This window comes from Malassezia japonica, chromosome 1 (genome assembly GCF_029542785.1).
Source record: "Malassezia japonica chromosome 1, complete sequence".
Lineage (NCBI taxonomy): Eukaryota > Fungi > Basidiomycota > Malasseziomycetes > Malasseziales > Malasseziaceae > Malassezia > Malassezia japonica.
The window spans coordinates 1,247,606-1,266,310 of NC_083370.1; the positions used below are offsets into that span (position 1 = coordinate 1,247,606).

General features: G+C 57.5%; 9 protein-coding genes across 9 annotated transcripts; 2 read left to right on the top strand and 7 right to left on the bottom strand.

Moving 5' to 3' along the window:
- Window positions 1-18: 18 nt before the first annotated feature.
- Window positions 19-1,215, bottom strand: MJAP1_000696 (uncharacterized protein; the record flags this gene model as incomplete). Its single annotated transcript, XM_060264663.1, has 6 exons — window positions 19-193; window positions 216-261; window positions 284-323; window positions 392-606; window positions 629-1,075; window positions 1,098-1,215. 6 exons carry the CDS (start codon window positions 1,213-1,215, stop codon window positions 19-21), a joined length of 1,041 nt encoding a protein of 346 aa, XP_060120646.1.
- A 23-nt stretch (window positions 1,216-1,238) lies between these two features.
- URA7 (CTP synthase (glutamine hydrolyzing)) lies at window positions 1,239-3,058 on the bottom strand (the record flags this gene model as incomplete). Its single annotated transcript, XM_060264664.1, has 2 exons — window positions 1,239-2,977; window positions 3,001-3,058. 2 exons carry the CDS (start codon window positions 3,056-3,058, stop codon window positions 1,239-1,241), a joined length of 1,797 nt encoding a protein of 598 aa, XP_060120647.1.
- Window positions 3,059-3,128: 70 nt separating this feature from the next.
- On the bottom strand, window positions 3,129-4,196 carry MJAP1_000698 (uncharacterized protein; the record flags this gene model as incomplete). Its single annotated transcript, XM_060264665.1, has 1 exon — window positions 3,129-4,196. One exon carries the CDS (start codon window positions 4,194-4,196, stop codon window positions 3,129-3,131), a length of 1,068 nt encoding a protein of 355 aa, XP_060120648.1.
- Window positions 4,197-4,281: 85 nt separating this feature from the next.
- MJAP1_000699 (uncharacterized protein) lies at window positions 4,282-5,077 on the top strand (the record flags this gene model as incomplete). The annotated part of the gene is made up of 2 exons (XM_060264666.1): window positions 4,282-4,419; window positions 4,442-5,077. 2 exons carry the CDS (start codon window positions 4,282-4,284, stop codon window positions 5,075-5,077), a joined length of 774 nt encoding a protein of 257 aa, XP_060120649.1.
- Window positions 5,078-5,099: 22 nt separating this feature from the next.
- Window positions 5,100-7,752, bottom strand: MJAP1_000700 (uncharacterized protein; the record flags this gene model as incomplete). Its single annotated transcript, XM_060264667.1, has 2 exons — window positions 5,100-7,137; window positions 7,160-7,752. 2 exons carry the CDS (start codon window positions 7,750-7,752, stop codon window positions 5,100-5,102), a joined length of 2,631 nt encoding a protein of 876 aa, XP_060120650.1.
- A 114-nt stretch (window positions 7,753-7,866) lies between these two features.
- Window positions 7,867-8,511, bottom strand: MJAP1_000701 (uncharacterized protein; the record flags this gene model as incomplete). The annotated part of the gene is made up of 2 exons (XM_060264668.1): window positions 7,867-8,430; window positions 8,482-8,511. The coding sequence occupies 2 exons, from the start codon at window positions 8,509-8,511 to the stop codon at window positions 7,867-7,869; spliced, it is 594 nt and encodes a 197-aa protein (XP_060120651.1).
- An 83-nt stretch (window positions 8,512-8,594) lies between these two features.
- CWC26 (Pre-mRNA-splicing factor cwc26) lies at window positions 8,595-9,564 on the bottom strand (the record flags this gene model as incomplete). The annotated part of the gene is made up of 2 exons (XM_060264669.1): window positions 8,595-8,871; window positions 8,894-9,564. 2 exons carry the CDS (start codon window positions 9,562-9,564, stop codon window positions 8,595-8,597), a joined length of 948 nt encoding a protein of 315 aa, XP_060120652.1.
- Window positions 9,565-10,047: 483 nt separating this feature from the next.
- On the top strand, window positions 10,048-11,106 carry MJAP1_000703 (uncharacterized protein; the record flags this gene model as incomplete). Its single annotated transcript, XM_060264670.1, has 1 exon — window positions 10,048-11,106. The coding sequence occupies one exon, from the start codon at window positions 10,048-10,050 to the stop codon at window positions 11,104-11,106; it is 1,059 nt and encodes a 352-aa protein (XP_060120653.1).
- Window positions 11,107-13,906: 2,800 nt separating this feature from the next.
- On the bottom strand, window positions 13,907-14,679 carry MJAP1_000704 (uncharacterized protein; the record flags this gene model as incomplete). Its single annotated transcript, XM_060264671.1, has 2 exons — window positions 13,907-14,620; window positions 14,644-14,679. 2 exons carry the CDS (start codon window positions 14,677-14,679, stop codon window positions 13,907-13,909), a joined length of 750 nt encoding a protein of 249 aa, XP_060120654.1.
- Between the last annotated feature and the right edge of the window lie 4,026 nt (window positions 14,680-18,705).

Genomic DNA, 18,705 nt, shown 5'->3' on the forward strand with positions numbered 1-18,705 from the left:
AGACGCCACGTGGTCGCGTTACTCGTCGCGCTGCTTTTGCGGTGGCGGGCCGCACGGCTGGAGCATGCGCTCGCACTGCTCAAAGCGCGTGCGTGCCTTGGTGTTCCCGTCGGCCAGCGACAGGTAGGACGTCAGCGCGCCGTTCCCGATAATGGTCGTCGACGTATCACGGTGCTGGTGCGAGAGCCATTGACTGCGTTAGGAGCGAGACGTACTGCCGCGAGATGTCGGGGTGGATTGTACCGGTATACCGCGAGTGCACTGCGTTAGTTTGGCGACGCACAATGCTCCAGCTGGAGATTGCCAGAGTACTTGAGCCCCGACTGGGTCAGTTGCGCGACGTACCATGTGGTGATGAGAACGTGGAAGTATGTACAGGAAATAATTATACAACGCCCGGCAGGACGGCGCGGCGGCGTGCGGGGTACGTGCCGTGCGGCGCGACGCCAAACTGCGCGCGGTACCAGCGGTGTCCCCGCACGGCGCGCGGGAGCATGACGGCTATTTCGAGCACGACAAAGAGGACTGGCGGCTGCGAGAAAAGGCCCGCATTGTCGTGCGGAATGCTGCTCAGGCAGCTGAGCGCCCAACCGCTCCACTCGATCCCTGGGTCAGTGCCTCGACGTACATTCGCAGAGATAGTTGGGGTAGCTGATCCACGTGTACAGTCCTCCGTAAGGTATGCGGTAGTGCGATGTGGATGTCTGGACGTGCGGCCCTGACGGCGTGCGCCGCAGCTGCACGAGCACATTGTCGTGCCAGATATTCCCCGCGAGCCCCGCGGCAAAGACGGCGAGGCCCAGCGTGTAGGCGCCTGCAAACGGCGCCTTTACGACCTGGCCCTCGCCCCGTAGCCACGTTCCGAGCAAGAACCCATTCATGGCGTTAAAGAACACTGCGCAGACGACGACCACGGCATGCAGCGGCGAGCGTGTCGGGCTGCGCAGCGGCTGCACGATGGCACGGTTGATATAGTGCAGCACGTACAGTGCGAGCATCGCGTTGCAATGCGGCCATGCAAAGTACGTCGCGGTGATCGGCGCGACGAGCTCCATCGTCATCCACGACGCATTGCCTGCGTCAGTGCCGCTACCTACCGTTCCAGTTCCACGCCGAGTCGATCGCAAACCGCCCAAATGGCGCGTCGACGAAAAAGAGCACCGGCGGCAGGCACACCGCCGCCGCCTGAAACGTCCTCCGTACCAGGTCGTACATGAAAGGGACGTGCCATCACGTGTCTATGAGTCTGTCTTCTCCGGCTCCTCGGCCTCGAGCACCATGCTCGACTGCGGGTGAGGGGGCTTGAACGTCTTGCGCTGGCGCTCCATCTGCTCGTCCAGCAAGCCCGATGCAGCGGCGACCAGGCCCAGGAACGGCGGCGAGGGGTTCAGCGGCCGCGACGCGAGCTCGGGGTGTGCCTGCATGCCGACAAAGAAGGGGTGGTCGGTGAGCTCGGCGACCTGCATGCGTTCACCCTTCTGGTTGCGGCCGATGAACTGCAGCGAGCCCGAGACGGCGTCCTTGCCTCCCTCGATCGCGCTGACCCTTTCTGGGTTGATTTCGTAGCGATGACGGTGGCGCTCCCAGATGATCGGCGCGTCGCCGTAGAGCTGGCGGATCTTGCTCCAGGACTCGGACTCATCCGAGAAGAGCGTCGGGCGGAGACCCAGACGCATTGTGCCGCCGAGGTGCGTGCGCGAGATTTCCGGCATGTACACCACGGTCGGGTCCTTGCAGTCCTCGTCGAGCTCTGCGGAGCCCGCCTCGGTCATGCCACAGACGTTGCGCGCAAACTCGACCACCGCGAGCTGGAAGCCGAGGCAGATGCCGAGGAACGGCACCTTCTTTTCACGCGCCCAGCGCGCGGCGGTGATCATACCCTCGGTGCCGCGCTTGCCAAAGCCGCCTGGGACGATGATGCCCTTGGCCGCACACAGGTGCTGCCACGCCTGGTGGTACTGCACCGGGCGCTCGGTCTCTGCCTGGGGCTCCAAATCGCTCGACTCGACCCACTTGAGGATGAGCTTGCGATGGCAGCGCATCGACGCGTGTTCCAGCGCCTTGACGACCGACATGTACGAGTCCTGGAGCGAGGTGTACTTGCCCACGAGCACGATCTCGACCTGGTCGATGGTGCGCTCCTGTGCGGTAGTCAGCTCCTTCCAGAGCGTGCGCAGCTCGCGGCCGCGCTCCTTCATCTCCGGCGAGATGTCCTTGTTCAGGTCGAGGTTCAGGCGGCGCTCGAAGAACTTGATCATGCCCTGCGTCTCGAGGAGCAAAGGAACGTGGTAGGTCGAGTTTACGTCGTGCACACCCAGCACCTGGTTCGGGCCGACGTGGCAGAACATGGACAGCTTGCTGATGACGGCCGGCTCGAGGGGCTGCGCACACCGCGCGGCAATCATGTCCGGCACGAGACCGAGACCACGCAGGTCGCGGATCGCCGCCTGCGTCGGCTTGGTCTTTTGCTCGCCGCCAATCACCGGCACGAGCGAGACGTGGATCAGCGCAAAGTTCTCCTGGCCCACGCGGAACTGGAACTGGCGCATGGCTTCCACGAACGGCGCCGACTCAATATCGCCGACCGTGCCGCCGAGCTCGACAATGCACACGTCCGGCTGCTCGCCGCTCTCGTCGACCGGCAGCGCAGCCACGCGCTCGATCCAGTCCTGGATCGCGTTGGTGAGATGCGGCACAATCTGCACCGTCTTGCCGAGGTAGTCGCCGCGGCGCTCCTTTTCGATCACCTCGCGGTAGATCTTGCCGGTGGTGATGTTGTTGTCGCGCGTGAGCGTGACGTTGAGGTAGCGCTCGTAGTTGCCGAGGTCCAAATCGACCTCGCCACCGTCGTTCAGCACAAACACCTCGCCGTGCTCCGTGGGGGCCATGGTCCCAGCATCAATGTTCATGTACGGGTCGATTTTGATCGACGTCACACGCAGACCCAGCGTCTTGAGCAGGAGACCGGTCGAGGACGCTTCAATTAGCCTAGACACATACCGATCACGCCCTTGCCGATGCCCGAAATCACACCTCCGCTCACGACAATGTACTTCATGGCGCCCTCGAGAAAGCGCCGCGTCGCGCGCCGCCAAAAAAATCGGACCAAATCACGTGGCTACAAACGGCTACTGCGCCTTGGCCTCGGCGGCGGCGAGGTGGAGCGGGGCGACCGCGTCCTCGCGCGCGGCGAGGTACGAGTTCATCGCGGTGCCTGGGCCAAAGAGAATCGAGACAAAGAGTGCCTTCAACGTGCCAGTCACCGGCCCCTGCGCGTTCTTGGCGTGGGCGTTCGGGTCCGCGTCGGCGGCCATGTCGATGAGCACCATATAGAGGAGGGTGAAAAAGATGCCGACCGCGTCCCAGAGGATGAGCTTAACGGCATCGGGCATGTCGTAGCGGCCGCCCTCGGCGATGTACTTCAGTGTAGGGTACATCAGGTAGAGGCCGGTCCAGTAGAGCAGCGTCGAGGAGATGCGGCCCTTGCGGTACATGCCAGCGACCGCGTGCGACGACACCGAGTTCTTGTTGTCGGCCACCATGGCGTAGAAGGAAAGCGCAATCATCGCCACAGGGAAGAACTGGAACCAGGTGTTGGCCGCGAAGAAGTACTTGTGGTTCGTCGGCACAAGCACAGTGAGCAGGCCGGGCACGCCCGTCGCGAGCTGCATCACCTGCAGCACGGGCAGCGCACCGGCAGAGAACGCACGCTGGGGGTGCACCTCCTGCGAGCGCTGGCAGCGGACGTACGCGAGAGCGGGGATGTAAAAGATGGGCAGCGCCGCACCAATGCAGATCAACTGGCCGATCAAAAAGATCGTCGTGACGGCAATGCCGCCGAGCAGGTAGTGCTTCTGCGGCTTCACCGCCTCGGTCGTGGCAAACGACGCAGCGGGCGCGGTCATCGAGAAGATGAGCAGGAACGCGCCCTTGCCGAACGGCTTCTCACACAGGTCCATAAAGATGCGCACGAGCAGATAGTAAAACTTCTCAATCTCCTCGTACAGGTGCGTCGCGGGGAGGTAGCGGCCCTTGCCCAGGCCGACCTCTTTGCGGATCACGTCCAGGGCATAGCTGCCGTAACGCTCAAACTGCGGCTTGGGAGGGGCATGGATGGCCAGGTAGGTCACAGCAAGACCGGTTGCCACCGAGAGGAGGGCAATCGAGCCAAGACACTGAGCACGCTTCGAGGCCATGGCAGAAGTGGGGACGCTCGGAACTTGCACGGACCCTGCTAAAGTCCGGTCCGGTTTCACGTGATTCGTGTTGCCTCGACGCGCCATGATTGATGCGGGGCTCGCGCCGCGTGTGCGGCAGCTCAGCGCAGAGTACGACAGCGCGCGCGCATACATAGACTCGGCGCTCGCGCTCTTTCCGGATGTCGGCGCAGAACTCGAGGAGTTTGCGGCGGAGGCGAGCGTACGTAGCAAAACTCACCCAGCACGTCGCGCGTCTCGACCAGGGCACGCGTGAGCTCATCGACCTCTTGCGCGAGGCCGAGTTCCGGCAGGAGCACCTCGAGATGCTCCAGAACGAGATTTCCCAGGGCAAAGACATGGATGATCCCGCGCAGACGTACCACTCTGCCCTTGAAACGTACAAGGCGACCTACCAAAGCAAGACGACACGCCAGCGCTACGCACAGCACCCGGCCTATGTCGAGTTCCGCTCGCGCGTGTGGGAAGTCAGTGGCGACGGCGCGATGCCGCCTCTCATCGACATGATCCCGGCCGAAGACGGCGACGATACCCAGGCCCAGGACGACGACGAGGAGATTGTCGTGGGCGGCACGCACCAGCAGTTCAAGTGCCCACTCACCGCGTCGCTCCTCGAGGACCCAGTCAAGAGCACCGTGTGTGCGCATTTTTACTCGCGCGCGGCCATCACCGAGTACATCCAGCAGTCGGGCCGAAACGCCGCGTGCCCCGCCGCATCGTGTCGCGCCCAGCTCTCGCTGCGCACGCTCGAAGACGCGCCGACTCTCAAGCGACGTGTCGAGCGTTACGCGCGCCAGGTCGCGCGGCGCGAAGAGGAGCGGCGTGGCCGGCAGTGGGGCGGTGCGGCCGTGTTGGATTAGAGGTGCGTATTGGCTAGATACCCTATAGATGCGGCAGCGACTCGCCGCCGAGCTTGCGCAGGTCCAGATTGTCCCAGTGGACGATGTTGGGCCCGCCTGTAAAGACGTGCTCAAAGATCTTGGAGCTGCCGCTCTGGTTGCGGCGGTCCTTACCCTCGCGACGGAAAGCCACGAGCTGGTTAAAGTAGGTGACCAGGCGGCCGACCAGCGCCTGGTCCTCGGGCAGGTCGGGGACGTAGGCCGACTCCTCGTTCGGCGCGAGCTGCTGGATATACTCCACGTGCGGCACCCAGTTCGGGTGCAGTGTAACGAGGCGTGCAGGTTTCTTCTCCTCGGTCTTGCGGATGAGCAGCATGTCCATCTGCTCCATGCGCGAGAACGCATTCGCAAGCGTCGCACTGTTGATCGCCTCGTAGTAGCTCAGCTCGCCTTGGCGGTATAGGGTATTGCCGATCTTTTGCGTGCAAGGCAGCAGATCTTTGTAGAGGAACCACGGGAGGCGGCGGACGTGCTCCATGCCCGGGCTGTCGGCGTACGGCTGCTCGACTGCGTTGGGGGAAGTGCCGGGGCGCGCCTCGCGCGCCTGCGGCGCAAGTGACAAGAGTGTCACGGCCGCGAGCCAGTAGCACTCGACGTACGGCCAGATCAAGAAGAGGTACATGTCGAACGTCTCGCGGCCGTTGCGGCGCTCCTGCTCCGAGATACCGAGCAGCGCGCGGCCCGCCCTCCAGTCTTCAAACGTCGCAGAACCCGGGCCGTCGTTCTGCGACAGCTCGAGGACGTGGTTGTCGAGCATCTGCTGCACCGAGCGCTGGATGTTGGTCTCGAGCGGCGTGGTCTCGTACACGAACTCGTCGCGGAGGACCTTGGAAATGAAGGAACAATTAGTGTACAGGTCCTCGTACGAGATGCACTGCATCGGCGTCGGGCCACCGAGCTTGACACGCGTATAGATTGCGGCACACACCAGCGCCTCGTGGACAAAGATATGCATGATTTGGTTGCGGTAAAAGGACAGCTCAAACATCTTGACCGGCTCGATGGTCACCTCGAGCAGGTTCTTGTGTTCGATGATGAGGGCCTTCATGTGCGACAGCGCACGGTCGACAATCTCGGGAATGCTCTGCAGGCCAAAGTTTGCGACCTCGTAGCCTTTGTGGATGATGCGCTCGCGCAGATGCGTAAAGCCGTGGATCAGCGCCGAGCGGCCGATACCACGGCCACGCATCGTGAGGATCACCGTGCCGACCATGGCCGCAGGCATAATCACCGAAATCGAGTTGATGTCCGAGAGCACCTGGTAGCCGAGCGACTTGAGCACCTGCATGTCGAGCTCGTTGGAAGGCGCGCCGACGCGCAGCTTTTCTTCTTGGTCGAGAAACTCGCGCATGCTCCACGGCTTCTTGAAGCGCACGTCGATGCGGCCCATCTTGAGCTGGAGGATGGCCGAGCCGCCGGTCACGAGGCCGTACAGCGACTCGGACTGCTTCGGCTTGCCGAGCAGCTCATCGACGTACGACTCGGCCTCGATCACCGAATCATATTGCAGGCTCACCGGGCACAGCAAAATGTCCGACGTGCGGTTCTCGCGCAGGGCGGTCATCATATACTTCAGGATACCGTACTTGGGCGGGAGGAGCTTGCCGGTACGCGAGCGCGTGCCTTCGATAAACATTTCCATATTGTAGCCTTGGGCCAGGAGGTTCATGATGTACTCCTTCATCACAACGGGGTACAGCGTGTCGCCCTGGAAACTGCGGCGGATAAAGAACGCACCGCCTTTGCGCAAAATCGTGCCCACGACCGGCATGTCGAGGTTGTCGCCGGCGGCAATGTGCGGCACCGCAAGACCGATGCGGAAGAGGATCCAGGAGAGGACCAGGTAGTCAATGTGCGACTTGTGGCACGGCAAAAACACAATGCTCTGCTTCTTGGCCGCCGCCTCTTGGGCAATGCGCCGCAGCTCTAGCACCTGGTCCATGCGCACATGCGTGCCGTAATTGTACATTGTCACGAGCATCTCGTTCACCGAGGCGCCAAACGCGCGCAAAAACGTCATTCTGGGTTAGACGGGATACGTACGAGTCCATGCGCGCCGCGCTCACTTCCACCACCTTCTTCGCCTTGCGTGTAAGCTCCCTCTCGAGACGCAGGCGCATCTGTGTGTAGAAATTCTGTGTAAGCGACACGCCGTCTGGGCGCTTCGCGTCGCCGAGGTAGCGGTCGAGGGGCTGTGCAGCCGACACACGCAGGGGATCCACGTACGGATCCTCGTCCACGCTCGGATCCTGAAGGTAGGTCTTGACGTACTCGGGCGACACTTTTCCATCGCGCACACACGCGAGGAGCATGCGTGCCCGCTGCTGTGCAATTTCGTAAATGGTGCGCTGGACGTCGGGGCTGCTCAGCACTGCATCCACCGTCTCATTAGAGCAGCCTGGATACATGATCGGGGTGCCGATGTAGTTGTGGTAGCCGCGCCAGCCCTCGCCGCGCCACCATGCGACGATGCGCCGGAACGACTCGAGGCGGCGGTAGGCCGACCACTTTTCCTCATCGAGTACGTCCCAGTCCTCAATACCATCACGGACACAGTAGTCACGATAGAATTCTTGTTCTTCTAGCGACATTTGCTCGCGCCGCGTCGGCGGCACCAGCACCGTGCGCTCCGTCATCACGGTCCGATCCAAACTCGCGATTGTTGGGCGGCGGCAGGTGGAGGTGCGGCACGTGTCCAAACTCCCCTCCTCGCCGGTTCCGGAGGGTGGAGGGGAAGAGCAAAGTACAAGCTACATCATGCGCAGTGCGCTGGTCGTGTCATGCGCCACCATCCCGCTAGACGGGAATCGAGTGTGGCCGGACGGAGACCGTCCTGATACATCCGGAAGTGCGGGCGTGCGTGCGAGTGCGCTTGCGTCCAGGCTGCCGATCGGCTTGTTCGGCAGCGGCGCGTTGCTCGGCACACGCCGGTGCGGCCGCTCGTGCGAAAAGTGGCGCGAGCCGATCGGAGGGGGATCGCCCCAGGATGCGCGGACGCGGCTGGACTGCGCACCGGGCGCATGCGGCGCGGCGCCGCTGCCCAGCAGCGACGCCGCCTCGGGGCCAGTGCACGGCCGGACGGCTGCGTACGACGTGCTGGTGAGGCGTGCACATGTCTTTGGTGCGTTTGCCGAGGGGTCCTGCTGCATCAGGGGCGGAGGTGCACAGAGCAGCTGCAGGTATGCGCGCTTCGCCAGGCTCGCGTCCTGGAAGATGACATAGGCACAGGTATCGTCGCGCCACTTGATTTTGTACGCGCTTTCGTCGCCGAGCGTCGCAGGGGAGAGAAGCGCATGAAGGTCGCGCGTCTGTAACTGGGGTGAAAATCCACGAAGCTCAAGTACACGCGTGACTAGGGGGGAGACCAGGGGGAGTGAGAGCGACAGCGACGACATGCTACCGCACGCAAGCGCCCGCTTCAGGAGGCGGTGGCGATGCAACAAGAATGTGTCAGCAGGTATGGGATGTGGAGCCTCCACTACATATCCTCGGAGGACCAGGCCTGAAATTCGCTCTGGAGGCGCTGGCTGCTGTTGATCTTGAGGAAGAGCTTGCTTTCGAAGCCATTGCCACGGTCAACGCCGTCCCAGCGGTACCCAGGCTTGATGCCGAAGCGGTTGGGGGGAGGCGGTGGGCCGGTGTACTGCGGCCGCGTCACACGGGGGCCGGAGCGCCGCGTCAAAAAGGCCGCCGCAGGGTCGTCCCAGCGCGTGCGCTCTTTCAGCACGTCGTTCATACGCGCGTCGTTTGCGTGCCTGTATAAGTAGGAACACGTACCTCGCAACACCTTCTTTTTGCACAGCCTCCAGCTCGCTCCGCTGCGCCTCGCGCTCGCGCCGCTGGACCAGGCCTTGGTTCCACTGCTCACGCTCTTTCTTCTTGGCCTCGGCACGCAGATGCTCCTCACGGATGCGCGCTTCTTCTTCCTCGACATCGATCTTGCGCCCGGACGCGTCACGGTACACGGTCTCTTGGGGGGGGGCTTCGGCCGCCTCGGCCGCTTCGCGCTCCCGCTCGGCACGCTCGGCGGCCTCGCGTGCTTCACGCTGCGCACGCAGCTGCGCACCGCTCATCAGGCCGGCCTTGATGGGGGGGGGCGCGGGGGTATCTTGCTCTTCGCGGGGCGCGGAGGGTGGCGCTTCGGTCGGCGGCAGCACAGCCTCGCCTTCGCGTACATTCTTCCACCCTTGTGACTTGGTCGTAGCGACTGGGGCAGGCGCCTCTTTGACTTCGACGGCCTCGGGGGCGACATCCTCGTCGCCTTCCTGCTCCTCGCCGAACCACACCGACGAGTCGTCCTTGATGGTCAGTGCATCGCCGCCTTCAGTATGCTTCTTCTTCTTCTTCTTTTTCCGGCCGTCGTCGCCGTATTTATTGAGGATGGCCTCGGACTTGGGGCCAGAGTAGTAGTGCTGCGCCAGGTACAGCTCCAGCGACCGATCGGGCATGCTGGGCGCGACGCGAAGTTGCTGAGTCAGCACTTGCGGATTGCGAGCATGTCGCGTATCGAGAAGGGGTCGCAGCGATTCCGCCCGACAGTCGTATCGCGGCGTGTCGCGAGTAGCGATGCACAAAAGACACCGATTACACCGTCGCGGACGTCCGAGCCAGCCCGTGATGCGCCTCCGGCCGCGCCGGCCGCACAGGCGCCGCCAGCCACAGCGCCGGCGCCTGTTGTGCCTGGCGCGGCGCGTGCTGCGCAGCCGGTTATCCCGCCGGCGGGGGCACGTAGCTATGCATTCGCACCCTCACGTACCGTCGTGCCGCGTGCACGGGATACAGCACAGCCAATCGCCGCTCCGGCTCCCAAACCGATCGTCGCCGGAGAACGTGCAGGACCGAGCGAGGTGCGCGCCGCCCCGGTACGCACGACGTCGCTCGTGACGCCGGGCGCAGTACGCGCTATGTCTGCGCCGCCGCGACGCGTCCAGATGCCTGCGCCGGACGGCTATCAAATGTTTTTGCACGCGGCACAGGCCGATCCGACCCTGCTGCGCCTCGACCCGGCCTTGCCGGCCGGCGATATCGCCGCCGAGGCCGCTGTTGCGTGGCAGGAAATGAGCGAGGACGAGCGTAGAGCATACGGGATGCATCATGGCGCCATTCCTCCGGCACGCCGTGCTCGCCTCCCTTCGAAACGACGTGCACCGACGAGCATCTCGGACGACGAGGCGGAGTACAATGCCCAGTGTGCTGCACACTCGCAGCCTACGCCGGACGCGAGCGATGCGCAATATCCTCCGCTACGTGTGGATATTGGCGCGACGCGCATGGAGTCCATTGCGGTGACCAACTGGAAGAGCGGCCGCGCAAGTAGTCGCACCTTTGAGCTGGAGCGCGTGCGTGCGCGCCAGCTCAAAAAGCGACGGCAGGACGCCGACTCGATCAAGGAGAACCCGGACCAGTCGCCCGCACCCGAGGTCATGAAGGAGTCGGGGACACCTGCGCCGCTCGACGAAGAGCAAGCCGAGACGCAAGAGCGTCCCACCGATCCCGAGTTTGGCGAGAACCGATTCGCGGTGCAGACGCGCATTGTCGACGGCAAGATTGTACTGGACGAGCAGTCCCTCTATGCAAACTACCGCGACGAAGAGCAGCAAGCCAAGGAGCAGCGCAACTGGGAAGTGATCGACGAGCGCGAAGGCGACCAGTTTGTCAACAGTGCAAGCCGCAGCAAGCAGCGCCGCACGCAGCGGTGGTCGGCAGAGGAGACCGAGCGGTTCTTTCAGGCGATCTCGCAATGGGGCACTGACTTCGAGATGATTACGCGCCTCTTTCCCCATCGCACACGCCGCGAGATCAAGTCCAAGTGGACGAAAGAGTCGCGACAGAATCCGAAACGTCTTGACGATGCGTTCTCGCGCAGAGTTGCCGTCGATCTCACGGCCTATGGACATGTAGCCGGTGTTGATCTGAGTGGCCCCCCGCCAGAGATTGTGCCCAAGGTGCAAGAAGTGAGGGCGCTGGAGAAGGAAGAGAGGGGTGCATAGACGTTGTATTTGTACATTAGACTGAACTGGGTATGTGAATCACCGGTGTGCGTTTGAAAACGTTATATACCTCGACAGGAGTGCATGCATGAGTGCCGCTCAATGTATCTTTCTCCCACGAATAAACCAAGTAGAGCGAATGGATATTGAAGGGTAGACAGAACGTGAGTATCACATGTTTAGCATGAATCTTAGGAATGCAACGCCTTGCGACCATCCAAACACATAGTAGATCAATAGATCGGTACCGGCAACGGAAAAAAAGAATAGCAGTTCAAGAGAACAGGAGTATAGAAGTCGCGAAGTTCGTCCTTTTTCATGTGCTTTTGCAATAGTTTGGTCCGACCACTTGTTCTTTTCGTCCAGATTGAAAGAGGATTCGGAGTCAGTTATTGTGAATAGTGGATATTCAGTATCGTACTCTTCAAGGCAGAACAGAAGGTATACTAAGAGGTAAAAAGGCACGACAAAGTAACGATTCAGAAAGCCGATTAATGAATAATGGTGCTGATACGTTGCAGCGCTGTCGTGAAGGAGAGAGTAGATGCCATAAGCTTCATACAATGTCAGTACCATGGTAATAAAACATATTTGTATGGTAAGAAATTGGACCCAATAAGCTCGTGAGCAATCTCTTCTTCGCCTTATAGCCAGTGGGAGAGAGGAGCGGAGCACATTGATAGCAGCAAAGATCCCCACCAAGTAGACAAGTGACACCAATGTCTTGAGCCATCCTGGCGCCAGTGATAAGTGAAAAGTGCATACGTATTGGTTTAATAGTAACTTCAGGGGATGCTTCAGTCATTTTATCTAACGGAACAGGGCCGAGGAAGAGCCCACGCGCGAGTGCGACAATTGGATATAAGATGCAGCGAATTTCAGATTGCCGATCAGGTGGAGGACGTCCGTACAGGCGATACCGTCATCCGCTGAGGCACAAATAGCATTGTTACAGTGCAGGCATGAATTCAAAATCCTGATGATACATCACAGTACTTATATATGTGTTTCATATCGAATTTTGTACAAAGTTAATGTTACAAGTGGCAATAAGCACTACAATGGTCATCGCTCACGATGGTTCAAGCATGACCTCCAAGAGTGATATGTTCCGATCGCCGAAATAAGTAGAGATTAAGGCATTCAGAAGCGAGATCAGAAGCATAAAATAGCAAATACAGAATAAATAACGTTACCTCCTTCGACTGAAATTCTTTCAAGCGAGTCTTGCTAACGCCGAAGTCTTTAGCGGTGCTGGTACATTCTTCATCTGAAACCAGGGACTCTCGATCCTCTTCGATAGGGCAAAGAGGATGGCTTTTGTCGAACAAAAGTTTTGTGATATGAGCTAATGCCAGAATCATAGATGGGAGAACGACAAACTTTTTGAGGAAAATACTCCAGGTATAGTGGACGTGGTACGTAACAGCATCCTCAGCGAGTATTGCACGCAAGCCGTAAAGTTCACAAATGACGACAATAACGGAAATCAGACATGCCATTTGGAAAATCAAACGTCTCCGGAAAGCCCAAGTTTCTCTGACTCCCCGCTGTATCGCTAAAGGGAAAGCCGCGCAAATTGTGCGAACTGCGTAAAGGAGGGTACCCATATATACAATAGAAACCAGGGTCTTGCCCCATATTGGTGCCAGTGATAAGTACATTATGCATACGTACGTGGTTGATGAATCCCTTCGGAGGCCCCTCGAGCATGGTGGTAAGGACTCGACCCAGAAACGCGTATGCGCTACAAACTCAAATGCCTCCACAAAACTTTTCTAGCCAATGCCGATTAGGAGGGACTATACAAACTGGGACGTTGCCCGCCAAATTCAAGTCGACTAGAAATGATTCTTGTTCGACCCAAATGAATGGAGACACTCAATCTCAGTCCACTAGGATCTTTTTCTTGCTCCTGGCTTTAATCCAATAGCTCTTTAGACGTGGAGAATGTGAAAAGTTTTTGGAAATCGATGTTATTGAACATGTAATAGTTTACGGCCTCTGTACAGATATTGGCGCAAAGATTGTAAAGAGCAACATGAGATATAGACGCGTAACATATCCATCTTATCATCTCTGGATATTTTGAAACATTTTTCATAGAATCCACCATGTCGTCTTCTAACATAGAAGAGGCATTGGGAACAGATGTAGGGATTCGACTGGAAAAGAAATTTTTCGATGTGGTAACAATGCAAAACAGAGCGGCAACCGTACGTAAGACGTTGACTGTCCTGCGTCTGCTAAGCTGTTGGTGGCGACGGTAGTTACTAGGTTTGTTCTTATATAGGGAATAGACACCATACAACCAGCACGCCATATTTGCCAGACTCTGCCAGCACATCCAAAGCATCAAGAAGAATGAAAACAAGTCTTTAACCCATGTCTTGCCCACGGCCATAATTGTTGTGATCATAGCCAAGAGGCTCAGAGAGATATAAATAGCTTTGCCAAATATCACTGACGCCAGAATCCTTGTCCAAGGTGTCGGCTAGGATAAGCCTCAATCACTAGCTTACCTTATTGAATACTTCCGCCGTTATCGACCCCATCCTGCAAAGGTAGTTGGTGGGTGAGAACAAAGCGCGGCTCATATCTCCACAGTTTCAATCATTTCGGACCAAGCGCCGATCAGTGGAGGAAGTGTTACTTAAATCACCCTCGTCAGCCATCATTCAACCCCCCGTTGAAGCAATGCAGAGTCGTGCAATGTAGCCACACAATACTCTCATAACCACACCACTCTATAGAATGCAATGTCATTCGGCTATACACAATACACTATACAAATGCGACGCTAACGTTGGTACGTCTCGTAAAAGGTCTCGCCATTGTGCGCCTCGTTGGTTGCTCGGTGCGCCGTCGGAGCATTGAGAGGCTCGTACTGCGGCCTGCGGCGCGGGTCCCATCCCACTGATGAACGATTAGCCATCGGGATGCCATCCGATCCAAACGCAGGCTTCGTGTCCGAAATCGCAGCACGCTGGAGCTGGCCATACTTGCGCTGCATGTAGCACATGTACAGCTGCGTAAGACCAAGCACGACAATCAGGCCACCCATAAGGCCGACGTCGACCCATGAAATAATGTCGCACGCTTTTTGACGCCCAGAGTTTAGCGTGTTCTCCACCTGGTCGATGCCGAGGCCATTGCTGGCGAGTGTACCTTCAAATTGCTTCATGCACTCATCCACGGCCGCCGAATGCCGCGCAGCTGCCGTCACAGTGAATGCAATCGTGATCGCCAAGAGGACCAGCGTGGCAAGGAAGTTCAAGCGAATGTATAAGCGGTACAGTGTCGGCTGGTCAGAGATTACAGCAGCAATGCCAATAATCTGCCAGGCGGCCGTGACAAACGCAATCGCTGCCACGAGAGCCTTACTCCAGCTTGGCACGCTCTCCATGGCACCGACGATCGGTGGCGGCGCAAGCGCCAGCACACCGACACACAGCGCCACGAAGGCTGCTTCCAGGACAAGCACGTATGCACCAAACTTTACGAGCGGAAATGCCTAGGGTTAGCTTTGAAACGTACACAGCAGCAAAACTGCGTGCGTGGACGTCGGCCCATCGTCGTTCACAAGGAAGCATTGGAAGTTGCACCGCCCTGCATTAAGCCACGTGGAGGCGCGTGGCATTATTTCGGCCCTTGCGCTCGGTCCACTCTACCACGATGCGAAGTGGAGGGCACCCACCCGAGTGCCCTGTCCGGTGGGAGGGTGAGTGGCACACCACGGACCACGCCCCCGTCACACGACTGGATGATACAGCATTGGATACTCTGGAATCCACCTGCGGCGTGCAAGTGGCTGCAGATGGCTTCGCATGCTGCACCTCCGCGCACCTTGACGACCTCAAGGAGCAGCTGGCCGAAGTTGCTCCAAAGATGAGTATATGCCCCGCATGCTGGAATAACTACCGCGAAGCGCTGTGTACACTAAAATGTTCTCCTTATCAATATAAATTCATCAATATAACCGAAGAATATCGTTCAATTGATGATGATGACCTTGACTGGGACTGGGACCCTGTCGAATGCGACGACAATCAGTGCAAAATGCGGAAGATGTTCATGCACGTCTCGGACGAATGGAAACAGGGCATATTTGACAGTTGTAAGGATGTCAAATATGGCAAGGAAGCGGTGCCGCTCTTGAACCTCGCTGGGTCAAGGTCGGGGTCGGGGTCTGAGCGCGATGTACCCTCATTTATGGACGCTCTCGCATTTGAATGGCTCGGTGGTATGTCTTTTTCGCTGGTTAGTCCGAATACAACTGGAAGTTCAAGCCCAAAAAATATTACTCCTTATGGTCCTCCTGCAAGAAACTGCGCCGGCCTAGATTCAGACTCTCGGTGCGGGTGTACCAACTGTCGAGGTTCATGTCCAACCGTCGGTCCACCTCCAATCGAGACACATTGCGCTATTGGAAATTGGTCTTGTATTGACGTTTCGCTTATTGTCTTATATGCGATTGTTATGCTAGTCCTGATGATGCGCTATGTCGTACAGCGGAAAAGGACAAGAAGCGGTCGACTTGTGGAATACGCAGACGATCCGGATCAAAGTGCTTCGGGTTACATCGCTATTTCTGGCCGTGATTTGGATGATCGACCCCCGATCAGCCTCTCTTCCGCATCGCCATTACAGGGGCGTTCTCGTGACGATATCGATTCGGAGTCGTCCAGTGATGAAGGGCCGCGTCGTGTATATCGGTCTTGGGCAGGTGTTGAGCCGACACGATCTTCGTCAACGCTGTGGCATTGGCTTCTGGCAGAAGACAGCGTGATTCTTGCCTTTTTCCCTATTTGGGGAGCGTTCTGCGCTCGAAATGCCAAGCGTGCTTTGTTTATCGGATTCGTTTTTGTTGCATCCAGTTTTTGGGTGTATACGAACCGAGGTTATGAATTTGGCTTGTACAGATTACTGGACAAGCACTCATCGCGGTTCAGCTGGATTCAGGAGCATGAGCTAGTCAATCAAGTGTTCTGGGGAGAAGCCTATTTGATTGATGCATCCACGCGTCCACTCGTGTCATCGCATGCTGTGCCCATTTCTGACGTCGCTTTGCAACATGCTAGGCAGGCACTTACGTACGATCGCTTGCGTTGGTGGAGTCAAGTGGAAAAAGAAATGGGCAAGGTCCGCCGAGATCTAGATGGCCCAACCTGGAAAGAATACTGCATGGATCAGCCTGATCCCTGGTCGTGTAGACCTACGAGTGTGCTTCACATGTTATACGATGTCAATTACTCAGAGATGGAATTCGAATGGGATTCTGAGTTGGATCATTGCGTCGCCGATTCAGTGTGCTTCTCCGAAACGCCGGGAGAATTTGGATTTGGCCCAGCCGAGGAAACAATTAACGTCATTGACCCAAAGCGTGTCTTGAGTGGAATTCCGAATGGAAAAGGAGCGAGCAAGGCTCGTGCTTCTATGGTCACTTGGGATGTGCGCCATCCCAACTCCTCTTCTAATGCAAGGCCTTGGGCCAAGGCTTTGGATGCGTTCCTTTCACAAGTCGCTGGACGCGAATTCGCTTTAATTCAGGACGAGGGGAAAACCAAGTTGGTCGAACATCCATTGTCTCTTCGTCGCCGTGAGCTTGGCGTCGATTTCTCTTTTATCACTAATGCCAGCTGGGATAAGGAATTCCTGCATGGCGCTCGCCCTGGTCTAGCTATTCTTGCTATCCCATACGCGCTGGCCTTCTTGTTCCTTGCATTAGCATTGCGTCGAACACACGTGGATGCATCCCCCGTTCCAGCAACTTCGGTGCACTGGCACAAACGCCTGCGCACAAAGTTAATAAACTACTTTTGGATGTACCATCAATCGGCCAAGTTGGGACTTGCGCTTTTGTATGTCGTGTGTGCCCATGGTGCACTGGCATTTACTCAAGGCTTCCTCAACTTATTTGACATGCAAGGAAACTGGGCCAGTACAGCCCTTGCCCCCGTCATTGTCCTCGGAGTCATGGTTGACTCCGCCCTTGTCTTTAACACGGAGATGGAACGACAGCTTGTTACCTCTCAAACGGCTGGTGCTCAGACACAGACGCAAGCGCCAGAAAGCGACTCGGACACGGAGCCTGACGAAAGCACCACTATGCTTCGTACATCGTCGTCTGGCGACATGTCAGTTGCCAGTGACATGCCGGCCCATCTGGAATTGCATCATGGAGACGGCCCGGCATTCTCTACGACAAGTGTCCCGCATCTCGTTGGAAAAGCACTGGGTGGGGTTGGGCCCACGCTTTTTTTGCGCACAGTGCTTATGATCGTCGCACTGTTGTTTTGTGTTATTCTTCCGGTCCGCTTGTCGGAAAGTGTTGCACTTCATGTTGCCATCAGCTTGATTATTGTCGGGATCGCACAGTTTACTGTTCTTCCAGCGGCATTTTCCATCGATTCAGGTGTTGCGTTGCGTGCACAAAACACCAAGCTAATTGAAGAGAATCGGAATGTGACGACAACATGGCTCCAATCGGCCCTGTCGCCATGGCTTGCGAGAGAGATGGGGCAATTGATTGTCCTGGTCTGCGTTTTTGGAACCTTGGCTTTTGGTATCGCTGGAGCATCGCGTTTGACTATTGGCATGGAGAATCAATCCATGGTTCGTGCAACATCCCCTCTCCGCGCCTACTTTGATACGTCGGATATGTTTGCTAATTTTGGACCTCAAACATGGTGGAACGATAACGTGGTCGAAGAGTTGGATAATGAAGATATACGTCATATGTGCAGCAGCATTCCAGGGTGTGAAAAGAATTCAGAGGAAAGTCTTGCAGAGGCTGCACGTTATTGGTCTTCCCCACTCTTTGCACAAACCAGTGAGATGTGGATAAATGATTATCTTGCTTGGTTGCACCCTGTGAATGAATATTGCTGTCGTGTTCGTCTTGACAATTCAACACAGCTGTGCTCTCAAGAAGATCTACCTTATGAATGCCGCCCATGCATGCAGGATCAGGAACCGTCTTACACGTGGGACTTGAAGGGACTACCCGAAGGCGAGGAAGCTGACAGGTTTTTGAAAGCGTTTCAGCGGTTTATTCCCTCACCTGAATGTCCATACGGGCTATCAGAGCTTGGGTTGAAACGGTATCGTTATCCTTTTGCGGCACACAATTCATTCACCACCACTATGGTTCCTTTGCGGACCCATAAAGATCGTCAACAGGCACTCTATGCCTTGAATTATTTGAAGCAAGTGATCGCAAAACTAAGTATTCATAACTTCGGCTTCTTGCCCTCAACAAATACTCTTCCGCTAATGCCTCTTGCACAAGAAAAACATATTCGTGCTTGGCTAACGCTTATTCTCAGCATCACCGCCATCACCATGGCCCTCATCCTAGGCATTGTCCTGGGCTCCATCCGCCTTGCAGCCCTGGTCTTTACCACCACGGCTTGCACTTCCATCACTCTGGTTGGAACCATGGGCTGGGTCGGTATCCCTCTCGATGTCATTACCTTCGTTTGCCTCGGCGTCTGTACCGCTACGGCCGCTGGTGCCGCTACACAAGTGGTCCGTGCATACATTTATGCGCCGCCGGATCACGTTTCACACCTCTCTCCTCCTCGCAAGGAGCGCGCA